The 21,327-nt window shown below is 35.8% G+C and overlaps 1 protein-coding gene across 2 annotated transcripts; it reads left to right on the forward strand.

The window, feature by feature from the left end:
- Positions 1-1,261: 1,261 nt before the first annotated feature.
- On the forward strand, positions 1,262-5,834 carry LOC107952004 (formin-like protein 6). 2 transcript variants are annotated; one of them, XM_016887216.2, is made up of 10 exons: positions 1,262-1,461; positions 1,734-1,805; positions 2,163-2,345; positions 2,425-2,520; positions 2,988-3,114; positions 3,320-4,595; positions 4,692-4,857; positions 4,940-5,104; positions 5,190-5,342; positions 5,418-5,834. In XM_016887216.2, exons 2-10 carry the CDS (start codon positions 1,740-1,742, stop codon positions 5,622-5,624), a joined length of 2,439 nt encoding a protein of 812 aa, XP_016742705.1. In that variant the 5' UTR covers positions 1,262-1,461; positions 1,734-1,739; the 3' UTR covers positions 5,625-5,834. The 2 variants fall into 2 exon arrangements, with proteins under 2 accessions (XP_016742705.1, XP_016742704.1); XM_016887215.2 differs by having other exon boundaries at positions 1,262-1,805.
- Positions 5,835-21,327: the final 15,493 nt, after the last annotated feature.

The raw sequence follows: 21,327 nt of genomic DNA on the forward strand, positions 1-21,327 counted from the left end.
TGGGTCACATAAATTAACATACCAAACTTTGATTCAAAGAATCTTGAAAATAGTTTACCTAAGAAAGTTATTGTAAATGATGGGTTCTAGCTTAATTTGTTTTACAGTTTGGAGAACATATTCTCAAATTAGAAAATGTTAACCAAGAGAAAATAAATCATAGGTTGTGGTCCCATGATTATTTCTTGGATTATAAACCTTTCCTACTTAAATTTCTATATTTAACTTGACCATAGCTCAAACATTACTAGGTTACTTTTTTTCTTAATAATATAAGAAAAAGGCGAAATAGATTACTTAAAATTAAGAAACAAGAGGAAATTTTTTTGTTACTTTTTAGATGAAATGATGAAAATACCAACACATAATCTTAGACGTGAAATTTGGATATGATACGAAAATAAACAGGAATATTTAATTAAAAAAAATCAGTGTTATACAAACACAACACTATTATATTTAAAATTTAGGTGAAGGATATATTTGTACCAATATAAAATTTAAGTGATCTTATATCATTTCATAATTTTTTATATGATTAATATTTTAATAATTCAATCGTCAGATTTTTAAATATATTTGTACTTGTCATACAAATAAATATTTCAATCGGTCTAAATTTTTATTATATCGATCTAAAATATTGTTTACATTAATATATATTTAACGGTTAAAATTTCTTTAACATAAAATATTTAATTCATGTCAAACTTGATGTGCATAATCTATAAAAATGGACCATAAAATATGATGGTTGGATTGTTAAAATATTAATTATATAAAAAATTAGGAAAGAATATGAAACCATTTAAGTGTTACACCAGTATAAGTGAATGTTGAATATTAGTATTCAAAATTTTGGAAATGAATAATTCCTACAGTGTTAACTTTCACATAAAAGAAAAAGAACTGTGTTTTGTTTTTATTATATAATTTAGTATGACATTTTAACTTAAGGATAGCAATGGGGTAACCCACCCTTCCCTTGATATGAAATATATCCCTCAATCATATTATATTACTTTATTAGACTAAACCAAATACATGATAGGAAATTTCATAATTAAATTAAATAATTTGATATTTGACTTAATCTTGAAAATTTTAATAAAAGCCAGTCCTATTAAGATTAAGCGGAGTAGTCAAAATCTAACTAATTTAAGTTATTTTATCGACCTTAAGTATAGTAGCTAAGTTACAAGGTGTACCCATATTTTTGTTTTCAAAGATTTTATAGGAGGTTGAGAAACTAACTTATAAATAAAAGCACAAAAAATAAAAAAAAAATAAAGCAGGAGTGTCAAAAAAAAACTATATGATAGCTAGTTAGTGGATAGAGATACCAGCTTAAACAAGATGAAAAGTGCAGTCCATAAATAAGGAGTTTTCTATAATTGGCTCTACTTTTTAGAGAAAGTTGCTAAAGAATGTTAAAACAATTAAGCGTCTGTGTCATTTAAGGTTTTATTTTCTTCCATATTTTTCTTTTTTCTTTTTGGGTTTCAGTTTCAGGCCACAAATCCAGGCTAAGGCAAATGCGCTGCACGAAATCATTTTTTCTTTTTTATTCGCTGATTCCCCTTCCTGGGTTTCTTTATTGTTCTCGTCTGGATATTCATATATTTAGTTTATATTAAAGTTTATCCAACGTCAACAATATCGTCATCATTGTCCCATTCAGGTTTTTCTTTTTCTTTTCTTTTTTTTTTATAAAATTCTGATCCACGTTTTAGGTGATCATGCCTGCAATATGCTGTGGTTTCACACCAATGTTCTTTGGCTCCAAAGCCGTAAAACTTGTCCAGGTTAATATTTACAAACTTTCCCTCTTGGATTTTCTTTATTATTTTAGCTTCAACGAAATAAATATATATAAATATATATTGTTGTTCAATTGCAGAAAATTCATTGTTATAATTCACACATTTTATATGGTTAAATTTCTACAATTTTTCCATATCTGCACATTCTTTTGTTGAATGAATCATGCAAATTGCGGAACTTTTGTTTGTATAAGGTTGTATCCATATGTCTGTGGCGTGTTTGATTAAAATTCTGATGTTATAAGGTATTTTACAAATCATGCATTTATATTGGTTAATTCGTTCTATTGTTATTAGGAATCCTGAAAGAAAATTTTCAAATTTATATATTATATGCAGGGAAAATCCTCTCAGATATCAAAGGTATACAACAAGCAAAAGACAGGGAAGGGCTCCAAGCAGGATAATTCACCTCATTTAGCATGCAACTTCATTCTGATGATGGAGCTTAGGAAAAAAATTATTACATTTAGAGACATCATTGATTTACCACCTTGTAATACCGCTTTATCCACAGATCAGGTATTATTTATTGCCTTCTTCTCAAACAAGTCCGTTGTTTCGAATGGTTTTAATCTTCCTATATATCTTATCTGTGCAGATGATAATAGGGACAATGCAAGATCTCCATAAATATTACCCTGAAAGTATACCCCGAATCCGTAGGTCAAAACTCAAAAGATTACCTATTGACAAGGTTTGCCACTTTTCATTAAAGGGTTAATATATAATTTTTCTCTAAACTTGTCCATCTTTACCTAGTTGGGCTCTAAATCTTTTTTTGGAATTAGTTGATCCCTGAACTTATATCGTCAACCAGGTCGGTATCTCTCACTTACACGTTAGTTTATATCAATATGACATGTTTAATCAATCAGATAGTGTCATGTGGCAAGCATATATATAAATTAAGTTTGCCATGTGGCGTTTTGAGAGGCTGTCACATGGTACCACAAGATTGGTTAGAAATGCCACTACAGCACAAACTAACAATATTAGTATGAATGGTCCAATTTAGTTGATACAATAAAGTTCAAAGACCAATTAGGTTCAAATGGACAAGTTCGAGGTGAAATTATATATTATCCCTTAATAAAATTAGCTATTTAATTTCAAGATTTATTCAATGATTGCTAACAATCTACCTGGAATACCTATGAACAGATTCTTGTCTACTTCTGCAAGGCATTGCAAGAGCTTGCAGACGTATCAAATATGAGCGGTGCAGGGATAGACAAATGCAAGTTAGATATAACTGACAATGAAGGCTGCAACGAAGTTGAAAAACTTGGTATGAAGTAAATGGAAAATCACTGTTATTCCCTGTCATGTGTCTTAGTTTGAATCTGAAAAAAATTGCAAAGAGAGGAAGCACTTGCAAGAACTTTTGGGTACATTTTCGTTTGTGCTTTCCGGTATCCAAAACCTTCTGAACTTGCTTCTTCTTGTTTGAAATTGATAACAAATTTCCCATTCTTTTTTTCACTTTTTGGCAGTTGAAATTACTGTAACGACACTGAATGGTTTGATTAAGATAGCAAGAGAGAAAGCTGATATGGTTAATGAAGATGGAGAAAACAAGGGTTTATGTCCAAAGGCTAAAACTTATTCAGAAAACAGCTATGGCTGCCCTTCACCAACTTCAGTGCTTCCTGAGTTGATGGATCCCCCTCTAAAATCTTATGCATCACCTCTTTTGTTATCTGTCAACGTTCAAGCAGTGGGAAAACTGAGCCCCATTGATTTGAAGCGTCTCAAATTACACATGCTTCCTGATATGGGAGACGATGTTCCCTACTTGAAGCAAAACAAGGTTATGATTAAGGAACAAGATGAAGAAGTTGATGAAACCAGAGATTCCAAATCTCAAGGTGAGGCTTTAGAGGATCCAGTTTCCGGTTCAGACAATGCAGCCGGTGGTGATACGACAACAGATGGAAGCAATGCAGCACCACCAACGCCGCCATCAGAGGTGAAACCTCCCGAGTTGTCCGGAGACGTGGAAGCGGCTGAAGATAAACCCGTATCTCCGCCACCAGCAACACCAGCAGAAGTTTTATCCCCAATTAAACCACCACCACCACCACCACCTCCGCCACCGCCACAGCTGCCAACACCACCACCCTCGCAGCCTAATTTAGTATCAAGCAAACCACCAATACCACCTCCTCCACCACCCCAACCAAATGCAGAAGCTTCAAAACCACCTTCAGTAGCAAAAGAACCAGAGTTGCATTCACCAGGAGCACCTTTGCCACCACCTCCACCACCACCACCAGAAGCGCCATCGAAGTCGAATATGGTGGAAACAGTAGCACCAGTTTCGCCACCACCACCTGCACCTCCTGTTGTGGCGAAAGGAACGCCACCAGTTTTACCACCACCACCTCCTGTGCCTAGAAGTGCATCATTACCACCCCCACCACCTCCTATTCATAGAACTGCCTCATTACCACCACCACCACCACCACCTATGACACCTTCAAATGGATCAGGACCAATGCCACCGCCACCACCGATACCCGGATCGGCGGCGAATGGAGCTGCTCCACCGCCTCCTCCACCTGGTTCCATGCGCCTCAAGAAAGCAACTACTAGATTGAAGAGATCAAGTCATATGGGTAATCTATATCGGAATCTCAAGGGCAAAGTAGAAGGAGTTCCAAAGCGAGGCCCCGGAGCAGCTAATGGTGGGAAAAAGAGTGGAGGTGGAAACAGCGGCGGTGGGAAACAACAAGGAATGGCTGATGCATTAGCAGAGATGACCAAGAGGTATCAAGTATCAACTATAAACAAAACATCTCTTACATCAAAATCCAATTAATTATATATAAACATCTGAAAATTTTCACTTTGTTTTGGTCTCAGATCAACTTACTTCATACAAATCGAAGAAGATGTTCAGAAATATGAAAAATCAATCAAAGAGCTCAGAACTTCCATCAGTACATTCAAAACCGCTGACATGTCTGAGTTAATTAAGTTCAACAAACACGTGGAATCCATTCTCGAGAAATTAACGGATGAAACACAGGTTAGTTTAAGCATGTTTCTAAAAATTAATATCTATTGCTTCATGAATCATTGGCCGATCCCCAAATGTTGAAAAATTGCAGGTTCTCGCAAGGTTTGAAGGATTTCCCGGAAAAAAGTTAGAAGCTTTAAGGACAGCATCGGCACTTTACTCCAAGTTAGAATCGATGTTGAATGAACTAGAAAATTGCAAGATAGAGCCTCCTTTGGGTCAGCTTCTTGAGAGGGTTGAACGTTGCTTCGACAGGGTATGATTGGCTCTTACTTAAATTGTAAATAGTAAGGTTGCTTTCATTAGGAATTAATACCAATTATATTACCTCCTAACAACAGATCAAAAAGGAAGTAGACTCCCTGGAGCGAACCAAGGATGAAGAAGCCAAGAAATTAAAAGGCCACAACATCGAATTTGACTTCCAAATTCTTGTACGGATCAAAGAAGCAATGGTTGATGTTTCCTCCAACTGCATGGAGTTGGCACTGAAGGTAAGACCCAGAATATATGTGATTAACATAAAAAAATTGCTTGTTTGTTATTTGGCTCATAATAATTTGGTTCAGGAGAGAAGAGAAGCAAAGTTGACGGCAAATGAAAAGTCGAAGACCAAAGGTGAAGCGCCAAAGAAAGTATGCAGTAAAATGCTGTGGAGGGCATTCCAATTCGCTTTCCGGGTTTACACATTTGCAGGCGGACATGATGATCGCGCAGACAAGCTGACCCGAGAATTGGCTCATGAAATTGAGACTGACCCTGAACATCAGCAGTAGGTGTGTTACCTATGTGTGAAACTTGAGAAATCGAATTTCTTTGTAAATTAAAGCTACATTTGTTCAATTTGTGATTTTGATGGACTAGGAAATTGAAAACTGCAGGCTTTAATGAAACCGCCGAACTCCCCTCCTCAATACTCTAAAATAATTTCTTTGATAGATGTTGTTTCGCTTACTTCAATAAAGCACTCAAATTCCTTTGTTTTTTCTTTTTTCTTTTTAAAGTTAGGTATCTAATTATTTTTTTAGTACAATTAGTGACCTAAACTGTAATCATTATATATCCGGTCGTTACATTTTTAAAAGAATTTTTCAAAATCAATCAAGAATTTACATGTGGTACTTTTAATTATATAACAATTTTAAATTTAATATTAAATAGTCGATTGAGTTTTAGTTCAGTTTGCATCAACATTATTGTCAGTATAAGAGAATGTGGGTTCGAGTGCGCTGAAGCGAATTATCTTCTTATTTAAAAGTTGGGGAGGGATAATGCCTAGTTTTAGAAATTATATATATATATATATAAAGACTAGGAATGACAGTCAGATTCGAGCTATAGGGTGCTATTCTGTCTAAGCACGACGGATTCTGGCCTAGTCCCCCCCTTAAACTCCCGAACTTCCTTTTTACCTGCAATACATAATAGCATATGCGTAAGTTCAAATTGAACTTAGTGAGTTATCCATACCTCCTATCATCATAAAATTTTTATTTGCATAGACTCAATAGTTTTGGGTTCAAGTTGACTTTATTTGTACTAGGAAAGTTCGCCAATATTACTGGCATAGACTTGTCACCTCGCATTTCAGAGTATCTTGTAAGTCGACATACTATCTTCTAAGACACGAACTTCCTCTTCCTTGCTTCTCTTCATGGAACCCTCTTGTGGATTATTTTTACTTGCCCGTTTTTAGTGATTGCATAACTAACATCGTATTACCTGCTCGCCATTGGCACAAACGCGAACTACCTTCATTGACCACCTTATGGCGAATTAGCGCATTATGGTTGAATCCTGTGGACATTTCTTTTGATGGGTAGTTTCTGCGACTTCCACTTGAGAGATCTTCATACAAATCTTCATAGAAGGCCAAACACATATGCGGATACTGGCTTATGAATTCATATATTTAGATACAGATTTATAAGAACATATCATCATACAAAAATGAATTCTAATACGTGAACGGTTCTGTATCCATTCATAAGATAGAATTTCATGTCTAACTTTGACATTAGAATTAAAGAACAAATATGGCAGACTGTCATAATCTGCGTCTGTCTTGCAATAACAGAAAACCCATACATATGGTCTACTATTACAAATAGATTACACGTAGACGGATTCATAAGGGTGAATCCTCTATTTGTGAAATCATTCCTATAAGATAGTCTTGACAGACTGTCATATTTGTCATATACAGACTTATAAAATACGTATTTATAGAATGAGATCCCCATTACGGATTAATAAAAAAATAACTCATCTTAATCGAGTAGACTAATTTGGCGAACTGTCATATCTTACATACGACTTACATAAACATATAGCTCATATCTTTTGATTCAAGCATAGTAGTAGATTTCAAGTAACAAACTCATTCTTGGTAGACTTATAAAAGCGGGTAAAATATTTGCAGAAACATGGATGCAGACATATTCATGGATTCACATACGCGAATTATCTCGCAAACCTCAATTGGATCATGCCATCTAGGTGAGTTTGGTAGACTTCCCTAGATCATGCCATGGCCATGGACTTGCAATTCACATACACGACTTAGAGCCTCTGACTCCATAAAGTCTTTTACCACCCTTAAAGGGCTTTCATAATACCCATAAAGTGTTGTCATATACCGGTGTGCACCTTTCTCCGTACAGTCTATATGAACCTCCGCAAAGCTAATTATCATCAATATTCAATTTTGATATAGTCCACCCGAAGCTCCGCAATTCCTTCTTGTTAATTTGAACACATAAGTTTTCCCTTATAAGGTCGAGGTCATTTTTCAATCTCAGTATGCATTCACATGCCATACCAGAGGCAAAACTTATAACATATCATATTCTTCTTTCCCGTTACTCCTCCCATTGTAAACACACTTCGACAACCATCCACAACTCTGCATAATTCATACACATGCATTTCATACATAAGCAGTTAATCAATACTACTATTCATTCACGACAACATTACGCCAAACGTTTCATTTATTTAACGTGGTTAAACTTACAACCATTTTTGCATTTTCATATCTACACAACATGCATCAGTATTCAGCTGTAGAGTAACTCATCATTTACCCAACATTCACGTAGACATACTCAACACACAATACTGAAAATATGTAACAGCCCGATTTTAGTGAATTAAAAATAGTGGTTTTGAGACAACAAATCTGGTGAGTAAATTATTATTTTAATATCTATGGGATGTTAAAAGGCTCATACTAAAATTTTGTTAAGAAATTTTGACGTTTGCATGCTTAATTACGTAAAAAGGACGAAATCGTAAAAGGTGCTAAAATGGAATTCTATTAGTAAAAAGGGTCAAATGGCTATGAAAGTTAAATGTGAGTGGACTTAGATGGCAACTAGATAATTTATAATTTTGGTGGACTTTTATGGACACAAATTAAGTGAATTTTAAGTTATAAACTAAGGTTAAATTCGTAAATTGATTAATGAAACTAAATTAACTAAATGAAAAATGGTATCATCTTTCTAAATGAAACTCACCATCGAAAATAGGGTAAGAAAACCCCATTGAATAAGCTTGAAGGTTCAATTGATTTCTTTTGCTTGCATGTAAGTGTTTTCAGCCCTGTTTTTAATGATTTTTATGTTTTTGAAGTTGTTGTAGCTTAATCTAGCTAGCCTAAGGATTAATTTGGAAAAAATGTTAAAGATATAGGGTTTTTCCATAAATTTTCTTGCATGATTTTTGATGTTTGATGGAAGATTATGAGCCCTTGTTGTTAAATTATCAAGTTTTCCAAAGGGATTTTTTATGAAAATTTCATTTAGGGGCTTATTTGTAAAAGTGGTAAAAATTCCTGGTAAATTTGTGAAATGATGGTTTGTATGGGTTGATATAGGTCATTATAGAAATCGAATAGCTTGGGAAAAGGATGAAAATGCTTAGATTTCAATTTGTGAGATTAAGGACTAAATTGTGAAAAGTTAAAAATGTTAGGGGAAAAATTGTACTTTTGAAAAATGTGAAATACGGAGAATTGAAATATAGAGGAATTAAATAGATTGAATTTGTCTATTTAGATCAAGATAGACTATGTACGGACCTAGATCAAGGAAAAGTTAAAGCCTCGGATTAATCGATCTCGTTTCTATGCCCTTGTCGTCGAGGTAAGTCCATATAATAAATATCGTTTTAATGATATATTGATCTATATGTTAATGTGTCATTTTCCATGTAATAAAATTATGTATATCCAATGATGTCACTTCGGTTATTGAGTCTCGTTTGAACCTTAGGAATTTGTAGGATATGAATGACATGCCATTAGGGGTTTCATGTTTTGGGTGCTGGTATTGAATTTCCTACAGATGGATGAGGTCCTGCATTTGTTGTGGGTACTCCACAACTCATGTGAGCAGCATCGTGCAGCTTATATTCTGACCTACAGCTCATGTGAGCAGGCCCATTTCACAACTCGTGTGAGCAACGATGTAAAGGGAAGGTTATGGTTATATGTTTAGCACACTTCGTGTGATCTTTCTCGAGTATCTAATGATATTCTAAATGGTTCAATTGGTATGAAAAGGAAAGGAGCGGTAAGTGTTCAAATGAACTAAATCATGTATTTATGAAAAGGATAGAAATGGTAATCTTCAATGGAAGTATACTTATGTTCATGAAAATGATGAGTTCAAATGAAGTATGTTAATGTATAATGGCTTACCTTCTGTTAATTCAAGTGAATTATGTTTGAATGCACTAACATGTGTTGTTGATGGTGCTTAGGCTTGTGCCAATCTTGTGGTTGGATTATGTTATGTTTAATCTTAATGTTATGTATTGAAATGGTAAGTTATGTTTATGTTTTACAAACTTACTAAGCATGAATGGTATGACTCAAATGGTAAGTTTATGTTGAAATGGTATAGGTCAAGTTATGGTATGTTTTGAGATGGAAATGAACTAGATGTGTTTGATAGTAGAAAGTGATCAAATATATGCATGTTTTGGTAAGTTTGTATGTTTGCTATTGAGGTGCCTTGTATAGCATATTGGTTGAATTATTTTTGAGTATTGAAATGGTTATTTAATGTTGGTTTTGATCATGTTTCGATGCTTTGGTTAGGTGTTTGAAATGCTTTTAGGTGGTTGCATGATTTGGTGTTGGAAAAGGCTTGAATTTGGCCAATGTCATGTCCACATGGCTTGAGACACGGGCGAGTGACTCAGCCTTGTGTGACATAAGGTCATGTGTCCCCTGTAGGTTTTAATGCATACAAGTCAGGTTGTTACACGGCCTAGCACATGGCCTGGCACTCGAGCGTGTGTGGCTATTTCAAGAGTTACACAGCCTGACACATGGACGTGTGGCTTGGCCCTGTGACCTAACTCAGAGAGTTACATGGGTGAGGACACGGGCTGGGACATGGCCGTGTGTTCCTATTTCGATTGTTACACGGCCTGAGACATAGGCTTATGTCTTAACCGTGTGAGTCACACGGCCTGGCCACACGGCTGTGTGACCCCTGCAGTCTAATTTTTCTAACTTTTTCTTAAACTTTCCAAATATTTCCAATTTAGTCCCGAATTGTTTCTAAAGTATTTTTAGGGTCTCAAGGGCCCGATTAAGGGATTATATGTATGTGAATGAATGGATTCTATCATGTTTATGTCAATATTTGAAATGTATGTATAATGTTAAATTTGTACGGTAATGCTTCATAACCCTATTCCAACGACGGATACGAGTTAAGGGTGTTACAAAATACATGAACAACCATTTAAGACCTGAGTTCTGGAAGTCTCCTGGAGGTTGACGCCAAATCCATCTACTTAGCTTTTCCCTTGCTTCCCGAGCCTTCGACTTTCAAAACATGACAACCATTCAAAATTTCCAATGAAGATAATTCATCATCATAAGAACCATAATTTGTTTGCTTGCAGAGGCCATTTAATGATTATCCATAACCTTACCCATAACAGAACAAAATTGATGGATAATTGGAATCCTTAACTTTATTAATTTTTCTTCAATCTGTTAATACAGAGAAGTTAGAAAGCTTACTAGCATAAAAATTTCCAGTTTCTTAGACTCAAACTTCAATCTCTGCCCTCTATGCATAATGCTCATTAACCCTTCTTTCTTCTAGAACAGATAGAGAAAAAGTTGAAAGATTAAAAAAATGAAAGAACAGCTTGGAGAACAATGTCTCTCCCTTATATAATACTCCTGCACTACCTTCATTAATATCAATTCAACGGCCAAATGTACATGTCTGTAATCATCATGTCTCCCACTAAGATATTTCTAGTTCAAACAAAATGGAACCAAGGTTGAAATCCAACTTTTCCACAACCAGCCCGTCAATTCCTCTTATTTCCATTACAACCCACTCAATTTGTAAGCTTTTCAAATTAATACCCAAAATCACCATTCTAACATAACATTTCGGGGTGTGACAATTTCTCTCAACCGTTCATCTTTATCTTCCCCCTTTCTAATTCCTCTGTTTTCATCTCTCTTATTTTCATGACCGAAATTCTCATCAAATTATGCAAAGGGACACTCTTTATAATGGGACCATTGTCATAATTGAAGTTTAAGGTGCATTTTGTTGGGACGAATTCGAACCCGATGAAATATTGCGGAAGCACAATTGGTATTCTTTTGCTCCTGAAAAATTAATTCAATAATTATGTCAAGCCCAATTGCACAATATGTATCAACAATCGATGCAAATAAACCACAATATCGCAAGAAAAAAATGAATCGAGACACATGATTTTTACATGGAAAACCCCTTTAAAGTAAAAGGTAAAAACCATAAGACTTTGAAAGTCCACCAAATATTCCAATATAATCAATGTAACACCCCTAACCCTTATCCGTTGCTGGAATAAGGTTACAAAGTATTAATGTAAAAATGTAACTTTAGAACATACATTTCAAACCTTAACATAAACATGATGTAAATCATACAATTACATGCATAACGTCCCTTAATCGAGTCCTCGAGGCCCTAGAAACACTTTAGAAATGATTCGAGACTAAATCAAAAACATTTAGAATATATAAGAAAAATTTGGAAAAGAAAAATTTGGAAAAAATTGAATTGCAGATCAAAATAGAGACACACAAGCCATGTCCCAGATCATGCTTGTGCCTGTGTAACTTTTGAAGTTGGGTCTCACGGCCAAACCACACGCCTATGTACCAGGCTGTCCAGCTCTCGAAATGGCCTCACACGTCCGTGTGCCAAGCCATGTAACTGCCTGACTTGAATGCCTTTGAAACCTACAGGGGACACATGGCTGTGTGTCACACACGGCTCAGACACACGCCCGTGTCTTACACTGTGTGGACATGAATTTGGCCAAAATAAATCCATTTCCATCACCCATTTCAAGCTTGTACCTAAAGATAATTTGTGTACAACTTCAAGTCTTCAAAACCTTACCAAAACATGGATAAAATGACCATTTCAATAGACCATAAATCCATCCAACCAATATGCCAACAAGGCACCTCAAATCCATTCAATCAAACCTTACCTAAACATAGAAACATTACTACAATTCATGCATACACATCAAGTTCAATACCATTCAAAATTCACCCTATCTTGACCACATTAAAACTATTCCATAACATACCATATTGACCATTGAAACATAAATTAAAACTTAGCCATATAAACACATACCATCAACATATCAAACATACCAAAAGTACATCAACCAAAATGACATATACATGCCAAACTATCATCCAACATTCAACTATACATCAAACATAAGTCCACCTATACATGCCATTATAACCTTTACTGAAACATCAAAAACTACTGATATAATCACTGGACAGTGTGATAGATCTCCAACGAGCTTTCGATATTAAAAAAAACTGGGAAAGAAAACTACGTAAGCATATAACGCTTAGTAAGTTTGTAACACATGAACATAACTTGCCATTTCAATGCATAACTTTAAATTTCAACATGATACAATTCAACTGTAAGCTTGGACAAGCTTAAGCATTATCAACAACACATGTTAGTGCATCAACTCATAATTCACTTGAATTAACATAAGATAAGTAATTATACATGAACAACTTCACTTGAAATCATCAATTTCATGTACATAAACATGCTTTCATTGAGCATTTCCTTTTCATTCATTTTCATAGACTCATGACATAAGTCATTTAAATACTTACCATTCCTTTCCTTTTCATGCCCACTGAACCATTTAGAATAACATCGGATATGAAAAAAAGTTCACACGAAGTGTGCTAAACATATAGTCGTAACCTTTCATTTTCCTTTTCCTTTTCCTTTTCCTTTACATCGTTGCTCACTCGAGCTATGGAATTGGTCTGGTCACACAAGCTGACGGTCGGAATGTAAGTTACGTGATGCTGCTCACACGACCAGTTGAGTATCCGCAACAAATGCAGGACCTTAGCCATCAGTAGGACATTCAAGACCAGCACCCGAAACATGGTACCCTAATTACATGTCATTGTATCCTATATATTCCTAAGGTTCAAAAGGGGCTCGATAATAATCGTAACCTCGTTGGATTCCCACATTTAATTTCATTGCAAATAATACACTAATATATAATCCAATAAAACATTAAAACGTTATTTAACTATACGAACTTACCTCGACAAACAAAACGCAAAAACGTAGTCGATCAATCTGGTGCTTTAGCTTTTCCTCGATCTAGTTCCGTACGAGGTTTATCTTGCAAAATCATTTATACTATGCAATTTAGTCCAAAATTTATACTTTTGTAAAATTACACTTTTGCCCCTAATATTTTAACTTCTTTACAATTTAGTCTTTAATCTCGTAAATTGAAATTTAAGCAATTTAATCCACATTTCATGCTAGCCGAATGCACTAGGGACTTATATCAACCCATAGAAATCAAGATTTCACAATCTTACCATGGAATTTTACTACTTTTATAAATAAGTCCCTAAATGACAATTTCATCAAAAATCCCTTTTACAAAACTTGTTTATTTAACAAGGACTCATAATCTTTCATTAAACTTCAAGAATCATGCAAACATGCTCATAGAAAAACCATAAACCTTTAACATTTTTGCAAATTAGTCCTTGGGCTAGCTAGCTTAAGCTACAACGATCCCGAAAACATAAAAATCATTAAAAACGAGACAAAATAACACTTACATGCTAGCATTTGTAGTAGCTGAATGAAAGAGCCCTAAAATGGTGTTCTTGTCCTTAGAAAAATCGGTGAAGAAGATGAATGAGTAAATAATTTTTTTATTTAATTTTTAACCTTTATTTACCTAATTACCAAAATAACATTTAAAAACATTCAAAATTTCAATAAAACCAATCCATGAATATCCACTAACTATATAAATGGTCTATTTACCATCTAAGTCCTCTTACATTAAAGTTTCATAGCTATTTGATACCTTTAACTTATAGAACTCTACGTTTGCACCTTTTACGATTTAGTCCTTTTCACTTAATTAAGCATGCAAATGTCAAAATTTCTTAACGAAATTTTTATACAACTCTACTAACATAACGTATACATTAAAATAATAATAAAATAATAATTTACTAGTCAAATTTGTGGTCCTAAAACCACTGTTCTGATTTCAGTAGAAATGAGTTCTTTCAATCAAAGTCTTGCTACAATATCACAACCAAGCCAAAATAAAGAGTATACAACTCAGAAAAGGGTAGCAACAAATAATCTCAAGCAAAATTTAAGAGAAAAGTTGAGAATATCACCAAAAAGGGGTTGACTTTGAAAGCTAGAAACCCGAAGCACAACACCCCAAACGAAAATTAAACTATACATATTAAATTTCTTTGAGTTTACTAGATACCTTAAAAGAATTAGCTCAAACAGACACCAAATGGACCTTTGATCGAAGAAAATAAGAAGAGTAATCTATGTAAAAAAATTGTTTTCTCTCACTTTTCTCTTATTTTTTTCGACTTGCAACACACACATACTTTTTTTTCAAAAACCCCACAAAGTATATATATGTAGGGCACATATGTAAGTGAGCTCCCACATAATGGGACCACCCACGTCCTAACAAATCTCCTTCTCCTATTAAGTAAGATTGGTCGCCATATCGGCGATCGAGCAACAAGGTTAAAAGTTCCTTCTTGGTAAGTCATTAATCAACATAGCCTCAAGAACTTCTCGAATCCAATGATATCTCACATCAATATGTTTAGACCAAGCATGAAAAGTCAAATTCTTACCAAGATGAATAGAATTTTGGCTATCACAAAACAATACATACGTTTCTTGAGCAAAACCAACTTCTTATGTCACGGGGCTAGAACTTTAGTCTTGCAGTTTATGTGGCCTTAGGCGATTCTTTCGCTTCAAATGTGCCTAAGTCACCCTAACTCCCAAAATTGAGAATTCTTTTAGAACTCTCTAAGGCACAACACAAAGTGGAAGCAACTTAAAAGGGAAAATAACTTGAAAGAATAGAAAAGCCACAAAAAAGCCAAAGCACAATAGCTTGAATGAATGCTCTTAAAGAATTCTATTACTCAAGAATGATGTGATTACAATGAGGGGGAGATGCCTCTATTTATAGTTGAGCTTCCCCAAATTCAACGACATATATTAAAGTACATCAATGGAAAAGATTAAAAGCAATTTACAAAGTCAAATCTCTAACATTTACATAATTAAATCTTCTAAGATTGCATATCTTTGAAGATTACTTCCCATACTTGTCATGCTTTGTAAATAGGCCTTCAATCTTTTCAAGAAACGAGCAAGTCTTGTTGGGCCATGTGACCCCTCATGAACAAGATGGATCATTCAAATATGCCATGGTTGTGGGATCCCTAGTGCAAACCGTGACATTCTCCCCCACCTATTCTAGAGATGCCGTTATCGTGTACTCCGAATGGAACTGATCTATCTTAACTTGGAACTACTATAAGGCTTCGGCAGGTTCCCATTTAGCTACACTGTCAAGAAGTCCCTTCCATCGAACTAAGTATTCATGTCTCGGCCTATATTACTTTCGTCGAATTACTCTATCTACCATGATACATTCAACTTCACGATCATAGGAGACCTTTACTCCCATTAGTGCTAGTTCTGACTTGCCTCGATTTGGATCCTCTTGATCCTCATGGAATGGATTAAGCATGCTAACATGAAACACTTGGGGAACCTTTAGTTTTGCAGACAACTCAAGTTTGTATGCAACCTTGTCTACTCTCTTCAAAACTCGAAAGGGTTCCTCATACTGTTGCACAAGCCCCTTATGCAATAACATTTTGGCACAAAATTAAGTGTATTTTTGCAAGGACAGAATCACCAACCTGAAATTGCATATCCATACAATTTTGATCAGCCCACTTCTTATTTCACTTACTTGCCTTCTGTAGGCAAACTCTGCTAAGTCATTTTGCTCTTGTCAATCCTTCGTAAAACGATAAGATGCTAGATTTGGTCATGTATAATGATTCACAATATTGTTAAGCGTGAGTGGCTGTTGCCCCGTCACTATCTCGAATGAACTTTGATTTGTTGTCTCATTTAGCTGCAAGTTAAAACCAGTAATGTTCTAGATGTTGCAAAAAATGAGACAGTTTAGTGGGATGCCTACTAAAGAACCTTATTTGCACCTCTGCTTCTTTATGGAAGTAAGAGACTCTTTCAACTTACTAGGAGTATCTGAAGGAGCCTTAAGATTAAAGCTTTTCCTATTTTTGTTGCGAGATCACGCACGAGCATGGTTGAATTCCTTACCGCCCTATTCTATTTCCATATGACAAGAATTGGCGGAACATTTTATGATGAAGTATTTTCCCTAAGTAAGAATGCTAAACTCAGAAATTAAATTACTATGTTTCAACAATCCAATGATGAGTCCTTGTATGAGGGTGGGACGTGTGCTAGGCCATGTAACTCATTAACTTGCATACAAAGGAACCTTCAAGAGACACGCAGCCATGTCGCCAGGCCGTGTGTGTCACATGCCCATGTTTCAGGCTGTGTGGACCTAAAATTCACCCAAAACAAGTCATTCCCAACACCATTTCATGAATGACCATTTGAACAAACTTGTGCACACTAAAAAGACATCAAACCATGCCTAAACATACATATATTTTCGATTCCAAAGGTCCTAATTCAACTAACCAATATGTAACACCCCAAACCCGACCTAGACATTATGGCTGAATCTGACGATGTCATATGGTAGTGCTTTTCAAAAAAATATGTCATCGGAAAATCCTCTTTTCTATTTAACCATTTTTTATTATTATCTTATGTTAACTTCAAATCGTGTCGTTCGTTTTCAAAACATTATTCATTTAAAAATCGTTATTCAATTTCAAAACCTTTTTTTTATTTTTATTGGAAGTTTTTAAACAGTTTACTTATTCCTGGTATTTTTGATAAAACATTCATTTCATTTGAAAACCCGAGTTTTACCTAACACTAGCAGATTTAAATCATAAAACCGTACAAAATCCAAATTTTAAACCAAAATTCGTAAAGGCTATAATTATAGAAAAATACCCCCAAATATAACTAAAATCATAAATAGGTAGTAAACAGTCTAAAAAAAAGTCGTGTGGCCACCACTGAGTTCTCCGCTGCACCGATTTGCCTAAATCTAGGAATTACCTGTACAAATTAAATAGAAAGGAGTGAGTTTATGTAAAATTAGTGTGTAATCCCCATACAAATGAATAGATAGTAAACAGATAATCACAGTCTGGGCTTAAACCCTCTTTAGTATCAGTATCAGTCTAGTTTGGGCCTTAACCCATCTCAGTAGAAAAACAGTCATGCACTAGGGCTTTAGCCCATTACAGTATCAGTAGTAGTAACAGATATGCAGCCAAAAAAATCCTACACTCCAAGTAGTACTGAATGCGGAACTAGACAGTAATTTGCAACCGAGCTGCCAGTAAATTAGGCTTGAGGCCTTTCAATACACTTCCTTCAAACATTATATTCCCCCAACCCAATACAATGCAATATTTAGATATGACATGCTATAACATAATATCATGCATGTAAATAGGGCATATAGTATCAAATCAGTAGGACATCATCAGGCTTAATCATATCAGTCATACAGTCATTTAAGTCAATTAGGGGTCTAGGGAAGCTTACCGACCCTACAATAGGTCCAAAGTCGACTCGGGCGACCCGTGCAACCTTAGCAATAAAATAGTTAAAATGGTCCTACAAGCCCATGATGTTCACCCATGCAGGCCCCCACGTCCATGTGGCCCACATGGCCCAAATTGGCCTTGGCCTTGTGATCCATTTTATTGTAACCCGTGCTAGATAATTATTCATATGTGTCTCCACTATTTACTTATATGATCCTTCAAATCTGTCTACTTGAGTCACTATTACTAAATTATTTTTATCTTAAGATACAGAATTCCGAATCAAGATCCATAAAATTTCCTTAAAACTAGAGTCACATATCTTCTAACCATAAAATTTTCAAAATTTTGGGTTAAGCCAATGAGTACAGTTTATTTTTTAAAGTTTCCTCTATTCTGCTGTCTGACAGTTTCGACCTTTTTGCAATAAAAATTAATTATCTTCTCGTACAGAATTCAGATAATGTTCCCGTTTGTTTCTCTTGAAAATAGACTCACTCAGGATTTTAAACATATAAATTCTAACCAATAATTATTTTTATACAATTTTTAATAATTTTCCAAAATCTAAAAACTCCTAAACCGTCCGGATATCCTTAGCCTCATAGCCCTTACGAACCAACTTTTCATCTCTCAATACAGAAATAACATTCGATAAGTAGTTCTGATGCTCCCCAATTACGTCTACGTCACTGTCTTCCGCAGTTCTCAGTACAACTCTTTTTGTGGCACAATCTAAGCATACTCGGTGTTTAACCAACTAGTCCATTCCTAGTATCAAATCAAATTCCCCAAAAGGTAGTTCCATCAGATCAGCCGAAAAGATAACTCCTTGAAGCTCTAGAGGAACATCTCTAAACAGTTTATTAACCCTTATTGACTGCCGCAATGGACTCAGTACAATAACCTCACTCGTAGTACTCTCAACCAGTATACCCAAGTTTTTGGATACGGTACAAGCTATATAGGAGTCAATGGATCCTATATCTATCAGTGCAGTATATGGTACATTATAAATAAAGAACGTACCAGTAATAACATCCAGAGCATCTCCATCCTCTCGATGTCGAGGAGCATAAACTAGAGTCGAGTGCCTCATCTTATCTGACCGATACCTCTGCCCGGTGCCCTCTGACCACGACCCAAACCATTAGCACCTCTGGCCTAACCCCAACCTCTCGGTGGCTAATGAACTACCCTTGGTGGCTGTGTAGTATTACTACCCAGAGCTTGCATCTGATCGGACCTTCGTGGGCACTCTCTAATATGGTGCTCTAAAGAACTGCACCTTAAACATGCCCCAGTTCTTTTCCAACACTCGCCCTGATGGTGCCTACCACAGTCAGTACTCAGCGACTGCCCAATAGTAGTAATGGGATCCACAACTCTCACTGACCCATCAACTCTGCCTTTTTCTTAGGCCTCAGAATGGAACTCGAGGGCTCTGAATCCCTCTTATTCCCAACTCTCTCTCTATCACGGTTCTGGCACTCAGTGCGCTTTACTTCCTCGGCAATCTTCGCCTTATCAACCAAAGCAGTAAAATCTCGCTCCCTCTGTGGAGTTATCAAAACCCTCAAATTATCCCTGAGGCCATCCTCGAAGTGAACGCATCGTTCGTACTCAGTTGCCACCATACCATGCGCATAGCGGCTTAGTCGTAAAAACTCAGCCTTATACTCGGCTACTGATCTATCCCCCTAAATCAAATTCAAGAGCTCTCTCCTACAGGCATCCACATAGCTGGCCTCCACATATTTCCTCTAGAAAGAGGTATTAAAGAACTCCCAGGTCATTTGATCGGGCTGAGTGCCCTCCTTAACAGTGAGCCACCACTAAATAAGCCTCATCTCGTAGCAACGATTTAACATCTTTTAATTTTTGCTCAGAGGTGGAGTCTAGGTCGTCTATAATTCTCTCTATGGCCTCTATCCAGTATTCTGCCACATTAAGGGTAACTCCAGCAATACCTCTGAAAAGCTCAGCTTCGTTAGACCGGAGTCATTCCGTAACCGACCCGCGGCCTCCAAATTCAGTATTGGGCCCAGCGACCCTTTTTAAAATCCTTAGCATGGCTTGAGACAGTGTGTCATCCCCAGCCGCTCAGTCTTGTGACCCAGTCTTAGTGACGGGCAGCACCGGCATCTCACTAGTGTCTAGATTTGGCATATTGCCCAGTGAAGAGGACTCAGCTCAAGCCCCTCTACGGCCTCTAACTCGGCCTCTAGTACCGTGTCTGCGATACCTCGTGCGCTCATCATCTAGTCACGCTTATCTGTATTAAAAGTTTTATGAATCAATTTACAGATTAATAATTATTAGCAGATGTTTTATGGCAACAGTTTCAGTAGTTCAAAGTATATTTTCGTACGACGCAGTGTCTACCAGTGTTTATCGATTTTACTACAGTATCAGTATACACTAACCGGAGTGTTTTTAGTATAGTCTATCTAAAGTAGTCTCAGTATATACTATCTATAGCACTTTCAGTTTTTAAACAGATATCAGTTCAGAAGACTTATAGGATCGGCGCCGGAGGCTCGATGTGCCACACATTTAGTAAAAACATTTCACATCATTTAAAAACCAGTTCTTAGAAAATCAAATCTCAAAAACCCAAACCCAAAGTCAAGTTTTGCAACCTGGCTCCGATACCACTAAATGTGACACCCCAAACCCGGCCTAGACGTTATGGCCGAATCTGACGATGTCACATGGTAGTGCTTTCTAAAAAGATATGTCGTCGCTAAATCCTCTTTTCTATTTAACCATTTTTATTATTATCTTATGTTAACTTCAAATCGTGACGTTCTTTTTCAAAACATTATTCATTTACAAATCGTTCTTCAATTTCAAAACATTTTTTTATTTTTATTGCGGAAGCTTTTAAACAATTTTCTTATTCGTGGTATTTTTGATAAAACATTAATTTCATTTAAAAACCTGAGGTTTACCTAACACTAGTTGATTTAAATCATAAAACCGTATAAAATCCAAATTTTAAACCAAAATTTGTAAAGGCCATAATTACAGCAAAATACACCCAAATAAAAGTAAAATCATAAATAGGTAGTAAACAATGTAAAAGAAGTCATGTGGTCACCACTTAGTCCTCTGCTGCACCGATCTGCTTAAATCTGAGGATTACCTATACAGATTAAACAGAAGGGGGTGAGTTTATATAAACTCAGTGTGTAATCCCCATACAAATGAACCGACAGTAAATAGATAATCACAGTCTGGGCTTAAGCCCTTTTCAGTATCAGTATCAGTCTAGTTTTGGCCTTAGCCCATCTCAATAGAAAAATAGTCATGCAGTAGGGCTT

The sequence above is a fragment of the Gossypium hirsutum genome, chromosome D06, assembly GCF_007990345.1.
Source record: "Gossypium hirsutum isolate 1008001.06 chromosome D06, Gossypium_hirsutum_v2.1, whole genome shotgun sequence".
NCBI classification, from domain to species: Eukaryota; Viridiplantae; Streptophyta; class Magnoliopsida; order Malvales; family Malvaceae; genus Gossypium; species Gossypium hirsutum.

Bases quoted from the DNA above. Each gene is read 5' to 3' on its own strand.
- LOC107952004 (XM_016887215.2), top strand. From the start codon at position 1,740: ATGCCTGCAATATGCTGTGGTTTCACACCAATGTTCTTTGGCTCCAAA. The intron at 2,346-2,424 runs GTATTATTTATT...TTATCTGTGCAG, and splicing joins CCGCTTTATCCACAGATCAG to ATGATAATAGGGACAATGCA. The intron at 5,105-5,189 runs GTATGATTGGCT...TCCTAACAACAG, and splicing joins TTGAACGTTGCTTCGACAGG to ATCAAAAAGGAAGTAGACTC.